Source organism: Anopheles funestus, chromosome 3RL, assembly GCF_943734845.2.
Source record: "Anopheles funestus chromosome 3RL, idAnoFuneDA-416_04, whole genome shotgun sequence".
Taxonomy (NCBI): Eukaryota; Metazoa; Arthropoda; class Insecta; order Diptera; family Culicidae; genus Anopheles; species Anopheles funestus.
In genome coordinates this window covers 39128565-39147129 of record NC_064599.1, presented here as the reverse complement: position 1 = coordinate 39147129, position 18565 = coordinate 39128565, and the positions used below count along the sequence as shown (strand labels likewise).

The 18565-nt window shown below is 44.3% G+C and overlaps 3 protein-coding genes and 1 non-coding gene across 4 annotated transcripts; 3 read left to right on the top strand and 1 right to left on the bottom strand.

Annotated features, from left to right (window-relative positions):
- Positions 1 to 636: 636 nt before the first annotated feature.
- On the top strand, positions 637 to 9408 carry LOC125768807 (pre-mRNA-processing-splicing factor 8). Its single transcript, XM_049436932.1, has 8 exons — positions 637 to 792; positions 1008 to 1279; positions 1360 to 2122; positions 2190 to 2315; positions 2629 to 3490; positions 3574 to 4398; positions 4473 to 4665; positions 5127 to 9408. Exons 2-8 carry the CDS (start codon positions 1018 to 1020, stop codon positions 9263 to 9265), a joined length of 7170 nt encoding a protein of 2389 aa, XP_049292889.1. The 5' UTR covers positions 637 to 792; positions 1008 to 1017; the 3' UTR covers positions 9266 to 9408.
- A 493-nt stretch (positions 9409 to 9901) lies between these two features.
- On the top strand, positions 9902 to 9973 carry Trnae-cuc (transfer RNA glutamic acid (anticodon CUC)). The gene has a single exon. It is a non-coding gene; the product is annotated as a tRNA-Glu (tRNA).
- A 398-nt stretch (positions 9974 to 10371) lies between these two features.
- On the top strand, positions 10372 to 11820 carry LOC125768954 (dynein axonemal light chain 4). The gene is made up of 4 exons (XM_049437296.1): positions 10372 to 10819; positions 10955 to 11067; positions 11248 to 11331; positions 11523 to 11820. The coding sequence occupies exons 2-4, from the start codon at positions 10999 to 11001 to the stop codon at positions 11685 to 11687; spliced, it is 318 nt and encodes a 105-aa protein (XP_049293253.1). The 5' UTR covers positions 10372 to 10819; positions 10955 to 10998; the 3' UTR covers positions 11688 to 11820.
- Positions 11821 to 13376: 1556 nt separating this feature from the next.
- LOC125768838 (ARF GTPase-activating protein Git) lies at positions 13377 to 18485 on the bottom strand. The gene is made up of 6 exons (XM_049437035.1): positions 17840 to 18485; positions 17097 to 17773; positions 16791 to 17033; positions 16441 to 16710; positions 15178 to 15356; positions 13377 to 15105 (listed from the first exon to the last, which is right to left on the bottom strand). Exons 1-6 carry the CDS (start codon positions 17895 to 17897, stop codon positions 14430 to 14432), a joined length of 2103 nt encoding a protein of 700 aa, XP_049292992.1. The 5' UTR covers positions 17898 to 18485; the 3' UTR covers positions 13377 to 14429.
- Between the last annotated feature and the right edge of the window lie 80 nt (positions 18486 to 18565).

The window sequence follows — 18565 nt, the reverse complement described above, 5'->3', positions numbered from 1 at the left end:
TATTTTGGTTACACTTTTCTTTCGATACGGCACCAACTCTGATGGAAGATTAAAAAACTACGTGTAAGAAAATTTTTCACTTTCCTCTTCGCTCCCTTCTTCTGACGTTTGGTTTGACAAACATCTGACTGACAGCAGCCAGGGTGTCTGCTCTTCTGGCGAAAGTGGGATGATTATCGTTTTATAAAAAGCCAGTTATAATGAGACGCAGAATGATCTAAACAATTTTGTTCGAAAGAGTTTCAATTTTGCTTTTATAGAGAGTTGGCATCTCCCTCAAATTGATAATTAAAAATGGTATTTTCTCTTTTATTTTGCCTAAAATATTGCTGGATCTATACATTTCCATGGTCAAGGTCTTATGTCCTCTTTAATTATTGTTTGTTTGAACTCTTCCTTATCTTACTTATGAATTTCTGCATAGGAAGAGATAAAAAATAAATTTTAATTCTAATCCGCAAATATTGACCATTTCCTCAAATTTTGCGCCATGTATAAATGCACCCTAGCAATGAAAACGAAATGACGTGAAACCGGCTTACACGTGTTTATTATCTATAGTCGTACGTTTGCGACATCGATCCTTCCTCCTGCATTCACACGAATAAAATATTTGAAGTTTTCAACTACTCTGCCTATCCAATAGAGCAATTTTTTAGAACTGTCATTTCTGGAATGAGAAAGCTCGTGAACTGCGTAGTGCGAAAATTATTAAACAAAATTGTACTATAAATTCCTTTCAAAAGTGGTGAAAAGTGACGAAAACGTAGAGTATTAGTAACAGGGCAGCGTGTAAGTATAAATTTCGGACCAACATTGCACGATTGAAGCTGCTTCAATGGAATGAAAATTTGGCTTGTTTGCACCGGGTGCGGAGCGCTAGTGTATCATGGCGGCCAATTTCACAACCTCATAGGACGGCATCGTTCACGGCTGTGAAAACATAGTGCTGCAAATGTTGTTATTTTGTGTATTTAACTTCCCGTTTACTCTCATTTTTGCACCAGATTCGTCAATATGGCGATCCCGCCATACATGATACCGCCTAATCAATGGGCCCATATGATGGCCCAGCAGCAAGTGTTTGCTGTACAGCAGGCTCAAGCTCAAGCTCAGGCACAGGCTCAGGCTCAGCAACAGCAGCAGCAGCATGCGCAGGTTCACATGCATGCCCAGCAGATGGCCGTGAACCAGATGCAGATGCCTCCTATGGGACACATTCCTCCGGGTCCGCCGAAACCGGACATAGTACTGACGGAGGAAAAGCTACAGGAAAAAGGTTCATAGCTGCCAGATATTATCACTAGGGCAGAATTTTAATCAATATATCGCTTTTCTCTTTTTCTTTTTCTCATACAGCACAAAAATGGCAACAGTTACAGTCGAAACGTTTTGCCGAGAAGCGCAAATTTGGTTTTGTGGATGCCCAAAAGGAAGACATGCCGCCGGAACACATCCGCAAGATCATTCGCGACCACGGTGACATGACGAGTCGTAAGTACCGACACGACAAGCGTGTCTATCTTGGAGCGCTCAAGTACATGCCGCACGCCGTGATGAAGTTGCTGGAGAACATGCCCATGCCCTGGGAGCAGATTCGGGACGTACCCGTACTGTACCACATTACCGGTGCCATCACATTCGTGAACGAGATTCCGTGGGTGATCGAACCGTTATACATTGCCCAGTGGGGCACAATGTGGATAATGATGCGTCGTGAAAAGCGCGATCGTCGTCACTTCAAGCGGATGCGCTTCCCACCGTTTGATGATGAGGAACCGCCGCTTGATTACGCTGACAACGTGCTGGACGTTGAGCCGCTAGAAGCGATTCAGATTGATCTGGACGGTGAAGAAGATGGCAGTGTGTATGATTGGTTTTACGAACATCGGCCTCTGATTGGAACACCGCATGTGAACGGATCAACTTACCGAAAGTGGAACCTTACACTACCACAGATGGCAACGCTGTACCGGTTGGGCAATCAGTTGCTGACGGATCTGGTGGATGACAATTTCTTCTACCTATTCGATCCAAAAAGCTTCTTCACGGCCAAAGCACTCAATATGGCGATTCCTGGTGGGCCAAAGTTTGAACCGCTTATCAAGGATCACAACGTGGGGTAAGATGTGATACGGCCAAAATTACACCGATCATGTGCTTAATAATTAACCATAAATCTTTTCCAGCGATGAGGATTGGAATGAGTTTAATGATATTAACAAGATCATTATTCGCCAGCCGATTCGTACGGAGTATCGCATTGCATTCCCCTACCTGTACAACAATATGCCACACTTTGTGCATCTTTCCTGGTGAGTTCCATTTCTACTGTTTTTTTCATTGCGTTTTATATTTCTCCATCTTTGTAAACGGTCGTACCGAAGGTTTATACGATGCGCAATTTACCCTTGGATGGTAGAGCAATAAGTCATTAGAATTTGTCTTACTACTATTAAGCGTTTTATTCTTTAGTATTGTGGTGCCAATGTTGATCGTTCCAATGAAGCTATTAAAGCGATCGCTAATATCCATAAACATCTTTTTAAAACTGTTAATTTTCCTACACAATATAATCATGATCACTATCCGGCTAATGTAGCACCTTTTTCCTTGCTGTGTATAAAGGTACCACGCACCAAACGTGGTGTTCATCAAGACAGAAGATCCCGATCTGCCTGCCTTCTACTTCGATCCCTTGATCAATCCAATCGCCCATCGGCATGCGGTGAAATCGATTGAAATCCTGCCAGATGATGATGAAGAATTTATCCTACCCGAAGAGGTGCAACCGTTCCTGCAGGATACACCGCTCTACACCGACAATACGGCCAACGGTATTTCGCTGCTGTGGGCTCCACGACCATTCAACATGCGATCAGGTCGCTGCCGACGGGCGATCGATATTCCTTTGGTGAAAACATGGTACAAAGAACATTGCCCTCCGGGACATCCGGTGAAGGTGCGTGTCAGCTATCAGAAGCTGCTAAAGTACTATGTCCTCAACGCACTAAAGCATCGTAAGCCGAAACCGCAAAAGAAGCGCTATCTTTTCCGATCGTTCAAGGCAACGAAATTCTTTCAAACGACCACACTGGACTGGGTTGAGGCAGGATTGCAAGTGTGCCGACAAGGGTACAATATGTTGAATTTGCTGATCCATCGCAAGAATTTGAACTACTTGCATCTGGATTACAATTTCAATCTGAAGCCAGTGAAAACACTCACCACAAAGGAACGTAAGAAGTCACGTTTCGGAAATGCGTTCCATCTGTGTCGTGAAATTTTGCGCTTGACGAAGCTGATTATTGATTCGCACGTGCAATATCGATTGAACAATGTCGATGCGTTCCAGTTGGCCGATGGACTACAGTATATTTTCGCCCACGTCGGACAACTGACCGGCATGTATCGATACAAGTACAAGCTGATGCGACAGATTCGTATGTGCAAGGATCTAAAGCATCTCATCTACTATCGCTTCAACACGGTAAGAAAAATATGCGGAAACCTTTATCTTTATGCATTAATGTGGGCTGATTGTTGCTCTATTTTCTTCTCGTCTCGTTGCAGGGTCCAGTGGGAAAAGGTCCAGGCTGTGGTTTCTGGGCACCGGGTTGGCGTGTTTGGTTGTTCTTCATGCGTGGCATTACACCGTTGTTGGAGCGTTGGTTGGGCAATCTGTTGTCCCGTCAGTTCGAAGGTCGCCACTCGAAGGGCGTTGCCAAGACGGTTACGAAGCAGCGTGTTGAATCGCATTTCGATCTGGAACTGCGCGCCTCAGTAATGCATGACATCGTCGATATGATGCCGGAAGGTATCAAACAGAACAAGGCCCGTACCATCCTGCAGCATCTGTCCGAAGCTTGGCGCTGTTGGAAAGCCAACATTCCCTGGAAGGTACCGGGTTTGCCGATTCCGATCGAAAACATGATCTTGCGATACGTGAAAATGAAGGCAGACTGGTGGACCAACACGGCCCATTACAACCGCGAACGTATTCGACGCGGTGCAACCGTCGATAAGACGGTGTGCAAGAAAAATTTGGGTCGGTTGACGCGACTGTACCTGAAGGCAGAACAAGAGCGGCAGCATAACTATCTGAAGGATGGACCTTACATTTCGCCCGAGGAAGCAGTAGCAATCTACACCACTACAGTCCATTGGCTGGAATCACGTCGCTTTGCGCCCATCCCGTTCCCACCGCTTTCGTACAAACACGATACGAAGCTTTTAATTCTGGCGCTGGAACGATTGAAGGAAGCGTACAGCGTAAAGTCACGCTTAAATCAGAGCCAACGCGAAGAGCTTGGTTTGATCGAGCAGGCGTATGACAATCCACACGAGGCATTGTCTAGGATTAAGCGTCATCTATTGACGCAACGTGCATTTAAAGAGGTAGACACGATTTGTTACGGCCTAGCCCTTGTCAGAGTTTGATAATAATACCATTTCTCTGTTCTAATATACAGACTGGAATTGAATTTATGGACTTGTATAGCCATCTGATTCCGGTGTACGATGTAGAACCGTTGGAAAAGATTACTGATGCGTATCTTGATCAATATCTTTGGTACGAAGCAGACAAGCGGCGTCTATTTCCACCATGGATTAAACCGAGCGATACTGAGCCACCGCCACTGCTCGTATACAAATGGTGTCAAGGTATGAAATGTGCACACGTTACCATCTCAAAAGGTTTTTCTAGTTCAACAACTGCTGCATTGGACTCTGCCGGTGTGTGCTTTGTGACAATGAGATTTTACAGTTTAAGTTCATCCCCTTGTTGCAAACCTCACGCTGGCGGTGTTTCCAATTTACATCGGAGCTGTACTTGTACTTTCAATCAAAAATGCTAAGTCATTAGTTATTATTAAATGTAAGCATTTAAAAAATGGGCTGTTTTCTTTGGTGCATCCAGCATTATGGACTGTTTTGTTTAACATGGTATGCCAATTCGTTTCATCCTGTTAAAAACATTTTGGCATTTAATATATATATCTGTCTCCAAAAATGCCAGAGAAACAAACAGTAGCCTTCAACAGTCTATTTTTATAAATGCATATGTTACTTGTGCTATAAAACGGTTAACTAATTGTGTTTTCGTTATCTCTCACGGCCAACAGGAATTAACAACCTGCAAGATGTATGGGACGTTTCGGAGGGTGAATGCAATGTACTGCTTGAATCGCGCTTCGAGAAGCTGTACGAAAAGATCGATTTGACGCTGCTAAATCGACTCCTGCGTTTGATCGTAGATCATAACATTGCTGATTACATGACCGCCAAGAACAACGTGGTGATCAACTACAAGGACATGAACCACACGAACAGTTACGGTATCATACGCGGTCTACAGTTTGCTTCGTTTGTAGCGCAATATTACGGTTTGGTGCTTGATCTGCTCGTGCTTGGTTTGCAGCGTGCTAGTGAGATGGCCGGTCCGCCACAGATGCCGAACGATTTCCTCACGTTCCAAGACGTTGCCACCGAGGCGTGTCATCCGATTCGTCTATACTGTCGGTATGTTGATCGTATTCACATTTTCTTCCGCTTCACGGCGGAAGAGGCACGTGATCTTATCCAGCGCTACCTCACCGAACATCCGGATCCGAACAATGAGAACATTGTGGGCTATAACAACAAAAAGTGCTGGCCGCGTGATGCACGCATGCGTCTCATGAAGCACGACGTCAATTTAGGCCGGGCCGTGTTCTGGGACATTAAGAACCGTTTGCCGCGCTCGGTCACAACCGTCCAGTGGGACAATACGTTCGTGTCAGTCTACTCGAAGGATAACCCTAACTTGCTGTTCAACATGTCCGGGTTTGAGTGTCGCATTTTGCCAAAGTGTCGTACACAGAACGACGAATTTACGCATCGTGATGGTGTGTGGAACTTGCAGAATGAAGTCACCAAGGAGAGGACGGCCCAGTGCTTCTTGCGTGTCGATGATGAATCACTCAGTCGCTTCCACAATCGTGTTCGCCAGATTTTAATGGCATCGGGATCGACAACGTTCACGAAGATTGTCAATAAGTGGAACACGGCACTGATCGGTTTAATGACTTATTTCCGCGAGGCAGTCGTCAATACACAGGAACTGTTGGATCTGTTGGTAAAGTGTGAAAACAAGATCCAGACGCGTATTAAGATCGGATTGAATTCGAAAATGCCTTCCCGTTTCCCGCCTGTCGTGTTCTACACACCGAAGGAGCTGGGTGGCTTGGGAATGTTGAGTATGGGCCACGTGCTTATACCACAGTCGGATTTACGCTGGTCGAAGCAGACCGACGTGGGCATTACCCATTTCCGCTCGGGTATGTCACACGACGAGGATCAGTTGATTCCGAATCTGTACCGTTACATTCAACCGTGGGAAAGTGAGTTTATCGACTCGCAGCGTGTTTGGGCCGAGTACGCGCTGAAGCGTCAGGAGGCAAACGCACAGAACCGTCGTCTTACGCTGGAAGATTTGGAAGATAGCTGGGATCGAGGTATACCGCGTATTAACACACTGTTCCAAAAGGATCGGCACACGCTTGCGTACGACAAGGGATGGCGCATCCGGACGGAGTTCAAGCAGTACCAGGTGCTGAAGCAGAATCCATTCTGGTGGACACATCAGCGCCACGATGGTAAGCTGTGGAATCTGAACAACTATCGTACGGATATGATTCAGGCGCTTGGAGGCGTGGAAGGCATCCTGGAGCATACACTTTTCAAGGGAACCTATTTCCCGACCTGGGAAGGTTTGTTCTGGGAGAAAGCTTCCGGATTTGAGGAGTCCATGAAGTACAAGAAGCTTACGAACGCACAGCGTTCCGGTTTGAACCAGATTCCGAACCGTCGTTTCACGCTCTGGTGGTCACCGACGATTAACCGTGCCAACGTGTACGTCGGTTTCCAGGTACAGCTAGATTTGACCGGTATTTTCATGCACGGTAAAATCCCGACGCTGAAGATTTCGCTGATTCAGATCTTCCGTGCTCACTTGTGGCAGAAGATTCACGAATCGATCGTAATGGATCTGTGCCAGGTGTTCGATCAGGAGCTGGACGCGCTCGAGATCGAAACGGTACAGAAGGAAACGATTCATCCCCGTAAGTCGTACAAGATGAACTCTTCTTGTGCGGACATTCTTCTCTTCCCGGCGTACAAATGGAACGTGTCGCGACCTTCACTGCTAGCGGACACCAAGGATACGATGGACAACACAACAACGCAAAAGTTCTGGATCGATGTGCAGCTGCGCTGGGGCGATTATGATTCGCACGATATCGAGCGATATGCACGCGCTAAATTCCTCGACTATACGACCGATAACATGTCGATCTATCCGTCGCCAACGGGTGTGCTGATTGCGATCGATTTAGCATACAACCTGCACAGTGCGTACGGTAACTGGTTCCCGGGATGCAAACCACTGATCCAGCAGGCAATGGCGAAAATTATGAAAGCCAATCCGGCGCTGTATGTACTTCGCGAACGTATCCGAAAAGCGCTGCAGCTGTACAGTTCGGAACCGACGGAACCTTACCTAAGCTCGCAAAACTATGGTGAGCTGTTCTCGAACCAGATCATTTGGTTTGTGGATGATACTAATGTGTACCGTGTGACGATTCACAAGACGTTTGAAGGTAACTTGACCACCAAACCAATCAACGGTGCAATTTTCATCTTCAACCCACGTACGGGACAGCTGTTCCTGAAGATCATTCACACATCGGTATGGGCCGGTCAGAAGCGTCTCGGTCAGTTGGCCAAGTGGAAAACGGCAGAAGAAGTAGCGGCCCTCATTCGCTCTCTGCCCGTGGAAGAACAGCCGAAACAGATTATCGTAACGCGCAAAGGCATGTTGGATCCGCTCGAGGTGCATCTGCTTGACTTCCCGAACATTGTAATCAAGGGCTCAGAACTGCAGCTACCGTTCCAGGCATGTCTGAAGGTGGAGAAGTTTGGTGATTTGATCCTGAAGGCTACCGAACCACAGATGGTACTGTTCAATCTGTATGACGATTGGCTCAAAACGATCTCATCGTACACAGCGTTCTCGCGATTGATTCTTATCCTCCGCGCACTGCACGTCAATACAGAGCGCACGAAGGTAATCTTGAAGCCAGATAAAACGACCGTTACTGAGGCTCACCACATCTGGCCAACACTGACGGACGAAGAATGGATTAAGGTGGAGGTACAGCTGAAGGATCTGATTCTGGCTGATTACGGCAAGAAGAACAACGTCAATGTAGCATCATTGACGCAGTCGGAAATTCGTGACATTATCCTCGGTATGGAAATATCGGCCCCATCGGCTCAACGTCAGCAGATAGCGGAAATTGAAAAGCAAACGAAGGAACAGTCCCAACTAACGGCAACGACGACACGCACTACGAACAAGCACGGTGACGAGATCATTACCTCAACCACGAGCAACTACGAAACGACCACGTTTAGCTCGAAGACCGAATGGCGTGTACGAGCGATTTCGGCGACGAACCTTCATCTGCGTACCAACCACATCTACGTCAGTTCGGATGACATTAAGGAGACGGGCTACACGTACATTCTGCCGAAGAATGTGCTCAAAAAGTTCGTCACCATTTCGGATCTACGGGCACAGATCGCTGGCTATCTCTACGGCGTTAGCCCACCGGACAATCCCCAAGTGAAGGAGATCCGTTGCATTGTAATGCCACCGCAATGGGGCACACATCAGCAGATCAATCTGCCGAGCACCCTGCCTGCCCATCAGTATCTGAAGGACATGGAACCACTTGGATGGATTCACACCCAACCGAACGAATTGCCCCAGCTATCACCGCAGGACATTACGACACACGCTCGCATCATGTCCGAAAATCCGAACTGGGACGGTGAGAAAACGATCATCATCACATGTTCGTTCACACCCGGCTCCTGTTCACTTACCGCATACAAGCTGACGCCGTCCGGTTACGAGTGGGGTCACAAGAACACAGACAAAGGCAACAACCCGAAGGGCTATCTGCCTTCGCATTACGAGCGTGTGCAGATGTTGCTGTCGAACAAGTTCCTTGGGTTCTTTATGGTGCCGGCACAGGGCAGCTGGAATTACAACTTTATGGGTGTGCGGCACGATCCAAACATGAAGTACGAGCTGCAGCTGGCCAATCCGAAGGAGTTTTATCACGAAATTCATCGGCCGTCTCACTTTTTACTATTTTCGAGTTTGGAGGAAGGTGGCGACGGTAACGGTGCCGACCGGGAGGACATGTTCGGCTAGACAGGGAGAGTACTGCGACAATTATAGAATAACTTCTTCAACTTATGTAGGGTAAACGTTCGTCAGCATAGTAAGCGGTAAACGTTCGTTACAATTTTGTGACATTGATATGATAAGGTGAATAATAATAATGTACGTCAATATACGATGTGTTTTTACTCTCTTCACGAAGATAGAAAATTTAGTTTAAGTTTGAATTGGCTCCACTTTGATTTGATTTTCACTTCAAGAGTTTTTTTTTAATAATTTGGCTTTTGAGTAGAAATGTAGCTTATGCATTTATCATAATTTAAAGTAGAAAAAAATAAATAAAATTTCAGTATAACTAATGATTCGCCTGGTTGGCTCTCTTTGTGAATGTATTATGGATGTGTTCGCCTGAAGTTATGCAACACACTTTACAAATCGTAAAATTGTTATCATTATGAACCTAATGTACTTTGATCAATGATCTGGTAAAAGGAAACGGATTCGTTGCCATTTTTGTATGGTTTGGTAAGAATCAACCATACTTCCTCGTAAATTGATCATTCTTATGTTGGAAAACGAATTTTTTACTTTTTATTTCGTGTATTTCGAATTATTTCATGTAAGATCAATCGATGTGGTGCTTGCAAAACGCCGCTCTGTTACAAGTCCCATATTGTCTAGTGGTTAGGATATCCGGCTCTCACCCGGAAGGCCCGGGTTCGATTCCCGGTATGGGAAAGACCTTTTTTGAGTAAGAATTCATTTGTAACTATTGTTAAGATGTACGACTTGTCCTTCGTTGTAGAAATAAAAACGAAGAACGTAATTGCGTTTTGAAATTATTATTTTTTTCTGCTGGAGCACAATTTACAAACACAGTTCCATGTATGCAATTGAAAACATTAGAAGTAAAGAAAAAGTGTGAAAAATCCTTGTTGGAAAAAAGATACACTATTTATCCTATGATTAACCTTTATCTGTAGCACCAATACTACAATCTTAATAATGAATTAAAGATTGAATCAAATACATATCACATCCCTCCTACATCGTTTTGTGTCTATCCCTAAGGCACGCATAGTTTTCCCTTTCGAAGGGATACATTCTGATCGAATATAGGAGGGGTTGCTGCAAAAAAGGCGTTTCTTTTCTAGCACACGTGTTTGGAATAATGAAATCGTTCAAGGTTCTGCGTTCAAACACGAGAATACGCAAGGATTCTGGATACCGTGTCACTGTGCGCATGTGTCACGATGTACGGTAAACATTCACCATACCGGCAACCATAACAACGCCAATCCGGTCAGAATGCCGCCATAAGATAATCGCCGGCATTGAGCTGGTGAATCCTTGCGGAGGAAGGTAGCCTGCTGTGGATGAGTCACCATGGCAACGAACGATAAATAAGTCAATGTTTGAAGGGAGATCTAGTAGTACAGGCGTACGTACGGTGGTGGTTGTTTGGCGTGCGAGTTGTGCAAAAGGACGAGGAAGAAACAGAAAGTGCTGAAATTTGTAGAAAACACTTTAAATATTCCACTTAAGTGTTTAATTTGGTGTTGTATTGTGCAAAGCATTCCTGAGGTTAGTTGGTTCGATAGTAAGCGAGCGTTAAACTACGCTGAGGTGAAGTGGAACTTACCCCATTATCCAACAAACAAGTGCAAGTGTTTTTGTTGAATTTCTATTGACAGTTTTAGCAATTTCTTCATTCTATAGATTGTGAGCTATAAGCAGAAGCCGTTTGAAGGACATCATTCCCGATGGAGGACCAACCGAAGGCAGAAGGTGAGGCGGACAAAAAGATTGTCCATGTGTATCCGTTGGTAAAGGTACGTACGCGTGTGTTTTCTATTTCCGGTTTGAAGGTAACTTTCGCGTACTATATCGTACGCTTTTCGAAAACTTCCTTTACATATACGTTACTCAAAGTCATGTTTAATGTTGCCCGTTTCAATCTTACGCACCCATGCACCTACCACGAATCTCACACACCATAACCACGGGGCCAGTTTTCCGATATGAATGACGATGTCCGAGCCGAGGCGATAGAATTGAGCATTACAGCGTGTGAGAAATACGCACAAAACTACGAGGTAATGACAAAACACCAATTTGCTCAGCACCTGGCATCTTTGGCTTCCCTATCGTATCAACCCAGTTCCATTACCACCCACAATTATCCTTTATTTCCTCGAAACGCGACTAAAAAGAAATGTTTTATTTTTTGTTTTTTTTTTCTTCGAAATGTGGTGTCTTCCCGTTTTGAATCGACCATTCCCTGCAGGTTGCGGCCAAAACGATCAAAGAGCTGATGGATAAAAAGTTTGGCACCTTCTGGCATGTGGTCGTCGGTGAAGGTTTCGGTTACGAGGTGTCCTACGAAACGAAGAACATACTGTATCTGTTTTTCGGTGGCAATTTGGCGATTGTTCTGTGGAAATGTTCGTAGACACCGGCATGGACGTCTTCTCGCGGTCCTTTTGTTTGTTGTTTTGATAGTAATGGCAGCAAAACCCGTTGTGGTTTTCTTTGGAAAATTAGCAAGACAAATACACCGGCGCTGTTGATAGCGATTTGTTAAATGATTGTGGTGTTCCACATGGAAATTCCTCACGACGTCCCAATAATTCCTTCCCAAATTCCTCCATTCAAATCATGTACAAATTGTTCAATTAAAAACGGAATCCTGCACACACGTGTGTCTGTATAAAGTGTCCTACCTTGTAAAAACGATCCTTCTTATTTGCACTACGGGGACGGAAAGCGGAGATCTGTAACATAGGCTGCGATGTATATAATTATGTACAGATGTACCATAATTTGGAAACGAAATCACACATATACACACACAAACATTCATTAACACTGTATACTACCATATCTTGATCGGGGTTTTAAAAATCTATAGTGTGTTGTACAAACAAAAAAAACAAAATAGTCGACTTCATACCGTCCCGACCCACCACAATGTACAGCAATAAGCAGGAAAAGGCGTCACGTTTGTAAATGAACAGTGTTCCGGAACAGATGCATCCCAGTTCCCGGGAACATGGAGTCAATTCGATTCCTCACCAATGTGTAATGGTTTGTTTTCCCGGCAGTGGATGCATCTCCCGGTTACACTTCACACCCGTTTCTCACGTTCTGCAATGCTATTCTACTCTAATCTGCGCCTTACAGCGTCATTGTTGTTTGCTGATCAATTGATGATGAAAGATCACACCGAACGGAAAGTGCGTGTGACCTCCATGTCTATCTGAACACTGTCTTCGTGTCGTTTTGTTTTGTATCTATGTAGCGTAGAGTTTTTGAGGCACATTCATTTCATGCACACATTTCCGTAGTAGAGCTAAATATTATCTAAGGACACTCTGTACATTTGCACTTAGTAATAATGCATCATGTTCCAAGCAGACATGTTGGAATGTTGTTGGAAACATTGGATGGCGCACACATTATCGATAGAATGCCGATCATTGGTGTATGATCAGGGGTAAGGGATCAGAGAGATTGAGAGTGTTAGTGCGATCAATAACTTAACCTTTTTGGGCAAACGAAAGGCTTATGGTAGACTATGGTTTAGTCACGATTTTTGATCTATTAATCAGTATGAAGGGGCAGATTTACTCATGTTTTGTGATCCAAACTAAGCTGAAAGTAAATCAAGCTTCAGACGAACAGATAAGATACAAAAATTAAAGCCTGTTCCAAACAAATGACATCTAGAAGATTTTAAGGTGGAAGGTATTTGCAGGGATGCGTCTCTCATCAAGACACAAAGAGATATTTGAAGACTTCTACTAATAGCTTATCTAAAACCAAAGATTTCATGAACAAGTTACAGAGAGAAAATATAAAATTTTTTAGAAACTTACATGGAGTATTGAAAAGAAGAGGTTAGAGAGAAGTATTGTAAGATATTCTGCAGGAAACAGTCGAAAAATTCAAGAACCATGTTAGAATCTAGTAGATAAAGCACATACTGAAACAGAGGATTTGAGGACATCCATGTGTTGTCTCCAAAAGCCGACATTACTAAAAACAAACGCAAATCTTACATGTGAAAATATTTGAGCAAACTTGAAAAAATATCTCTTCATTTTCAACAACTTTAAGAAAAAACATAATCATAGACAGATTTAGAAATGTAGTGCCGTGCAGGTACAACCCTGTTTTAATCGCTCGTTTTTTTTATTAACATCATTATTAATTAGGTATTCGGTATAAATTGCAATAGCTGATAAATACTTCCAATGTGTAATATTATTGTTCCGTGTTCGGAGTTTTCGAGTGGTAGAAATACATTCAATACGCTTGTATATAATTGCATCTATGTTAACAAAAAAAAAAAATACGCCTATCAAATCTGTAAAACTTTGAGCACTCTTTTCAAAAATGTTCCATCGTTTGTTATCAGTACAACTGGTAAAGAAAAGTCTACGATTTGTCAATGCACATTACTATTGTCATACTGGGTATACGTGTGATTGCAAAAGTATTATAATATAGTTATAAAATCTCATTCAATAACTAACCGATAACCCCAACCAATCGTATAGATCAAGAGGCCATGGCTTCTGGTGCCCGTTTCATTGTAAAAGTAATGGATCTTTAATATGGGGTTTTAACTACGGGCCTATTGGTCAAGTGTGTTTTCTTACAAATACATTAATTGTGATTAATATGCGATGCATCTTCACACGCACAATACAAATATTGCATATGGCATTCAGCCATATTTATGATGATACACATCAACAAGGGCCTGTAAGTTTTTACGCATGTGACGTGTTTTTGGCACTTTTGGGAAAGATAATGGATCGTGAGCAACTTCTGTAAAACTATATGAAACAAAACATTGCAAATATATTTCCACTACGAAATGTTGATTAAAATCACTTTCTAAATTGGGAGAAAACATAGATTGACTATGAATACTGTTCGGATTGACTTGAAACGTGAATGCGTTGGCCATAAGGGTAAGGTTAGTTCCACTGGGTTAAGATGGTAGTAGCTGCCAATAAGTTTACTAAAGATGCCTTTTAAAAAGAGGTACTCCCTCGAATTATTAACTTTTTTTTCTCGGGAGTTGCAATTTGTTCAAAAATGTTCAGTAAAAATAGATGATAGAAAAATGAAAAATGATTAATGGTCGCTAATCAAACGAAATTGTCCATCTTTAGTGTCCCTATTAAGATTGCTGCAGGTGTGTGATGAGAATTTTCGTCGACATAGCTAGATCATACGCGCAACCACGCACCTGCTCCATGCTCTGCTGAATACTTTCACCCAATGGTTTACCGGTACCCGTTGGGCCACCGTTCGGTACCGTGCCAGCTGCTACACCTTCTGCCGCTAAACATTGCTGCAATCGGGCACATTCCGCCTGTATAAGATTACCGTGAAAGTTAAGCTGTTGCAGTGCACCACGCAATGATTCACTGGCAATGAGTGACGCAGGAAATAGTGCCATCAGATCTATCACGGCCAGCCGGATGCGTTCCGCACTCGGTACAAATGCTTCCCGTTGTGATAAATCTTTCATGGCGGCGAACAAATCCTTAATGCGTCGAGCCACTACGTCCGTGCGGCGTTTGACCTCTTCGAACGACGGTAATGGACTGCCACCATTACTGGGTGGAGTTGTGTCCATGCTGCCACTAGCCGCGGGAGCCATTGAGTAGAGACTCTGCGTGATCGGTGGGCGACTTTCATCTCGAGGCGTTTGCCGCGTTTCGTACATACTGACTGGTCGTTTCGCGTACGCAGCGGCCGCTGCAGCTGCCTGTCTTGCCTCCTGAGTAGTGGGGTCCCGTTCCGGTGAACCTTCGCTCGCACCGGAACCATTCAGATGGGAGTCAATCCGGCTGCAATGAATATTAAATTAAAATTAAGCCATTTATTTTAACATTAGTACAGTGTGTTCCAACGCTACTTACAGTTGCACCTCATGGTCCTTCGTGTCAATGGTTGACTTTAACTGATTATTTTCCGAGGCCAGCTTTTGTATCATGCTGCGCAGCTCGTGTATAGTCAGCTCTTGATCCTGTATTCGTTGGCGCAACGTTTCCACCTCTACGTTGGAAACGGCCGCCGGAGATGATTTGTTAACTAGCGCCTGATGAGGGATCAAAAAACGGGAAGGTCGGGAAAGATAGCAATTTGCAAATATGCGATGAAATATTACGCTTACTTTTAGTAAATCCTTTAAGCGTACCGATACTGACAGTTAAGACAAATTTTAGTTAAGTTAAAGTTAACAGAAAATAAACTTATGGATAATACAATAGAGCATGATGATAACATAATTTGCAACATTACAAACATGCTTAGAAAGATAGCGAAACAGAGCGAAAGAGGGAGAGAGAGACTAAGCGACAAATGTACACAAAGAGGAATAACGAACCATCGGACCATTTCGAGCTAACGATGAAGGGAAGAAGGTTAGTAATATGCACAGGACAGACAAAACGTTTTATTGATTCTGTTAGTTTCCTGATTCACTAGTAACACGCCAACGTTACAATACTACGGTACGGACGGATGAAGTATTATTTAAAAAAATGCACGGAAACCATATTACGTTCAAAACATTGGCTGAGTTTGAGTTATAGATCATAGCACTAGATGAGCAATGGCACAATGAGAATGTTACGCTATCTTTTGTATGTTTGGAACATGAAATGAGCATTAGTAGCAGGTAGGTAATGTAAATAGGTTTCAAACATTCACTTTGCTAAAGATGTATGATAACATTTCACATCAATGAAATGGTAGAGAGCACATGTAACATCTAAGCACCACGAGAAGCGATTTGTTTAGCCTATGTACTCTACGGCGTTCGATACAGTGCTGGGGCATTGTACATCTGCTTTCGCACAAACATTTTTTAAACTAGATTTTGTATTTCCCGACGCCCCACACTCCGTGTCCTTTCTCCTTTGATGACTTATTTTGACTTACGATTAAGTAAATATCACATGTTAGTAATGTTAGCGTTAGGGATGCAAAATTTTGGCTAAACTAAGCTAATAAGTGTTGTAACATATTTTCCCGTTCGTTTGCGAATCAACCGCGAGTGGTTACGCTTAGTAAAACCGGAATCCCCACAACCATTCCGACAATGACCCGGTTACCAACATTCATCCGAAGCTGTTGTTATGATTGAGTACGGCTTTTTTCTGGCGCATAAGGAGTTTTACCTGTTGCGCTACGGGCGCCAACGCAGCATAATCATCGTCGGACGCAACCGCATCGTACAGTGGCTCATCGTCGGAGAGATTTGAATCACGCATTCCACCACCGTTGCCGGGTACCAGGGCTGCCGCTTTCAGCTGTGCCAATCCAACCGGCAGGGGTCCATCGATGGGACGCAGATTGGCCATATTTTGACGCCGGTGAGCATCCAGCAGCACGTCCATCAGTAATCCCGCGAACTCCTGCTGACTAAAACGGGCCAACTTTTGACGTCCCTGTGAAGAGAGTGAGAGCAACATTGCAGCAAGAGATTGAGAGACTGTCTACATGTATCAATTCATCCGTAAACTGGTACCTGATTTCTTGTGGCACTAAGATGAGGATTGGTAGGAAGAAACGGTACGGCACCGGAGTCTGGGTTAAGGGCACTCGTAGCCCAAATTGCTTCTGTCTCGCGGCGATCTACCTCATCGTACAGATCCATCACCAGCTCTTCAAACATACGGTTCGGGACAAGCTGCAGCTTTCCGCGGGCAATTTTAAGTTGTTCGCTCATTTCCTTTTTAGACTGGCCAGGGATTAGTAGATGTTGTCCAGACTGGGGGAGAAAATGTATTAAATAGTTGTAATACACAGTGACATTATAAACTTAGTAACTTACCGCATGGTTTGGTTTTTTGCCAATAAGAAAGAATGTAAGTCGATCGGTCACTTCATACATGACCTCAAGCAAACGCTCCGCAATGACACTATGTTTCGCTTGTCTGGCCAACTCTAGCGGGGTATTTCCTTGCGCGTCCAGTGCATTCACATCGGCACCGTACACCAGCAACAGTTCGATCTGGGACAATTGGCCCGACTTTACCGCCACATGCAGCGGCGTGGAGCCCTTATCTTCATGATAGAAATTTGGATCGGCTCCTTGCACAAGCAATCGCAAGGAAGTTTCCAAGTTGCCAGCCCGTACACTGGCGTGCAGCTGTTTGCTTAACTCCAGCTCTAAGCTGCTTCCCTCTTCGGCTTGAAAAGTGGGCTTTAGCACGTATGCCAGCTGGACGTGCTTTGCGCGAATGAAGTCTGCCTTCGTTGGATGTACAGCATCCTTGGAAGTGGGTTTACGCTTCAAGTTCTTCGGTGCTGCCGAATCCAGCAGCAAATGTTCCCATACACTGTTGGCACCGTGTGCATTAAGCTGGTTGACAAAGTTGAGCACTGACGGTTGCCAACTACCCTGGCGCAGGGATTTCACCTGCGATATGTGTCTCCCCAGGCTGCGATGAATTGAACAGCAGTCGGCACAGAGCAGTATGCCGCGGTTGATCGATGCCCAGGATGGGTCTGCATTGGAAGGAGGATATTTAATCGAAAATTGTATAAGGATGGAAGCCAAAGCTACACACTTACCCGCACTACCACAGTCGCCGCAAACATCCGTCTGTATGCGCGATTTAGCACGTGACATTGTGATTTGATATTAGCGCCTTCTTTCCTTCTACGAGATGCAGCTAAATACTGTTTGCTTATGAAATTGTCGCTTCGAAAAGCGACGACGCTTCGGAACGCAGGAAACCGTTAGTTACCACGGTAGAAGAATGGGATAGGTACACTAGATCATGGGTTTGAACTAATGCTATCGTTTCGCGACAAACCCGTTTTGTTTCAGACGGCAAGAGTACACGGTCAAGGAGAAGAAAAGTGCAACTTAGCAACAGAAACAGGTTGCAGAAGCCCAGGTAGAATCCACAGTGCACGGGACATCAATGAATGTTGGATGCAGCAGCAGTACGCACGAACTTTTCCAGCATAAGTGTTGAGCGATGACCAATCACGCTGATTCAGGTGCAGTATTGTGCACGGTAATCACCCACGCACGGTTAACTGAATGGTGTTCGGTTCTATAAGGCCAGCGAGGTTTTCTTCACCACTACGTAGGTCGCCATTTTTCGAGATGTTGCTGCTTTGCGTTGCTTCCTTTTTCATACGCTGTTCTATGTTTAGAAGCAGCAGCAGGGGGAAAAAACATCAAGCTACACACCTACTGAATGTTTTGACACAATCAACCGCGCCTCGCATCCCTGCCTTGGTAGGCCTGATAGACATGCCAGGGTTGGATTGAACGATACGCTGTTC

Bases quoted from the DNA above. Each gene is read 5' to 3' on its own strand.
- LOC125768807 (XM_049436932.1), top strand. From the start codon at position 1,018: ATGGCGATCCCGCCATACATGATACCGCCTAATCAATGGGCCCATATG. The intron at 1,280-1,359 runs GTTCATAGCTGC...TTTCTCATACAG, and splicing joins GGAAAAGCTACAGGAAAAAG to CACAAAAATGGCAACAGTTA. The intron at 3,491-3,573 runs GTAAGAAAAATA...GTCTCGTTGCAG, and splicing joins TCTACTATCGCTTCAACACG to GGTCCAGTGGGAAAAGGTCC.
- LOC125768954 (XM_049437296.1), top strand. From the start codon at position 10,999: ATGGAGGACCAACCGAAGGCAGAAGGTGAGGCGGACAAAAAGATTGTC. The intron at 11,068-11,247 runs GTACGTACGCGT...CCACGGGGCCAG, and splicing joins ATGTGTATCCGTTGGTAAAG to TTTTCCGATATGAATGACGA. The intron at 11,332-11,522 runs GTAATGACAAAA...CATTCCCTGCAG, and splicing joins AATACGCACAAAACTACGAG to GTTGCGGCCAAAACGATCAA.
- LOC125768838 (XM_049437035.1), bottom strand. From the start codon at position 17,897: ATGTCACGTGCTAAATCGCGCATACAGACGGATGTTTGCGGCGACTGT. The intron at 17,774-17,839 runs GTAAGTGTGTAG...CTTCCAATGCAG, and splicing joins CGGCGACTGTGGTAGTGCGG to ACCCATCCTGGGCATCGATC. The intron at 15,357-16,440 runs GTAAAACTCCTT...ATCCCTCATCAG, and splicing joins TGGCGCCCGTAGCGCAACAG to GCGCTAGTTAACAAATCATC.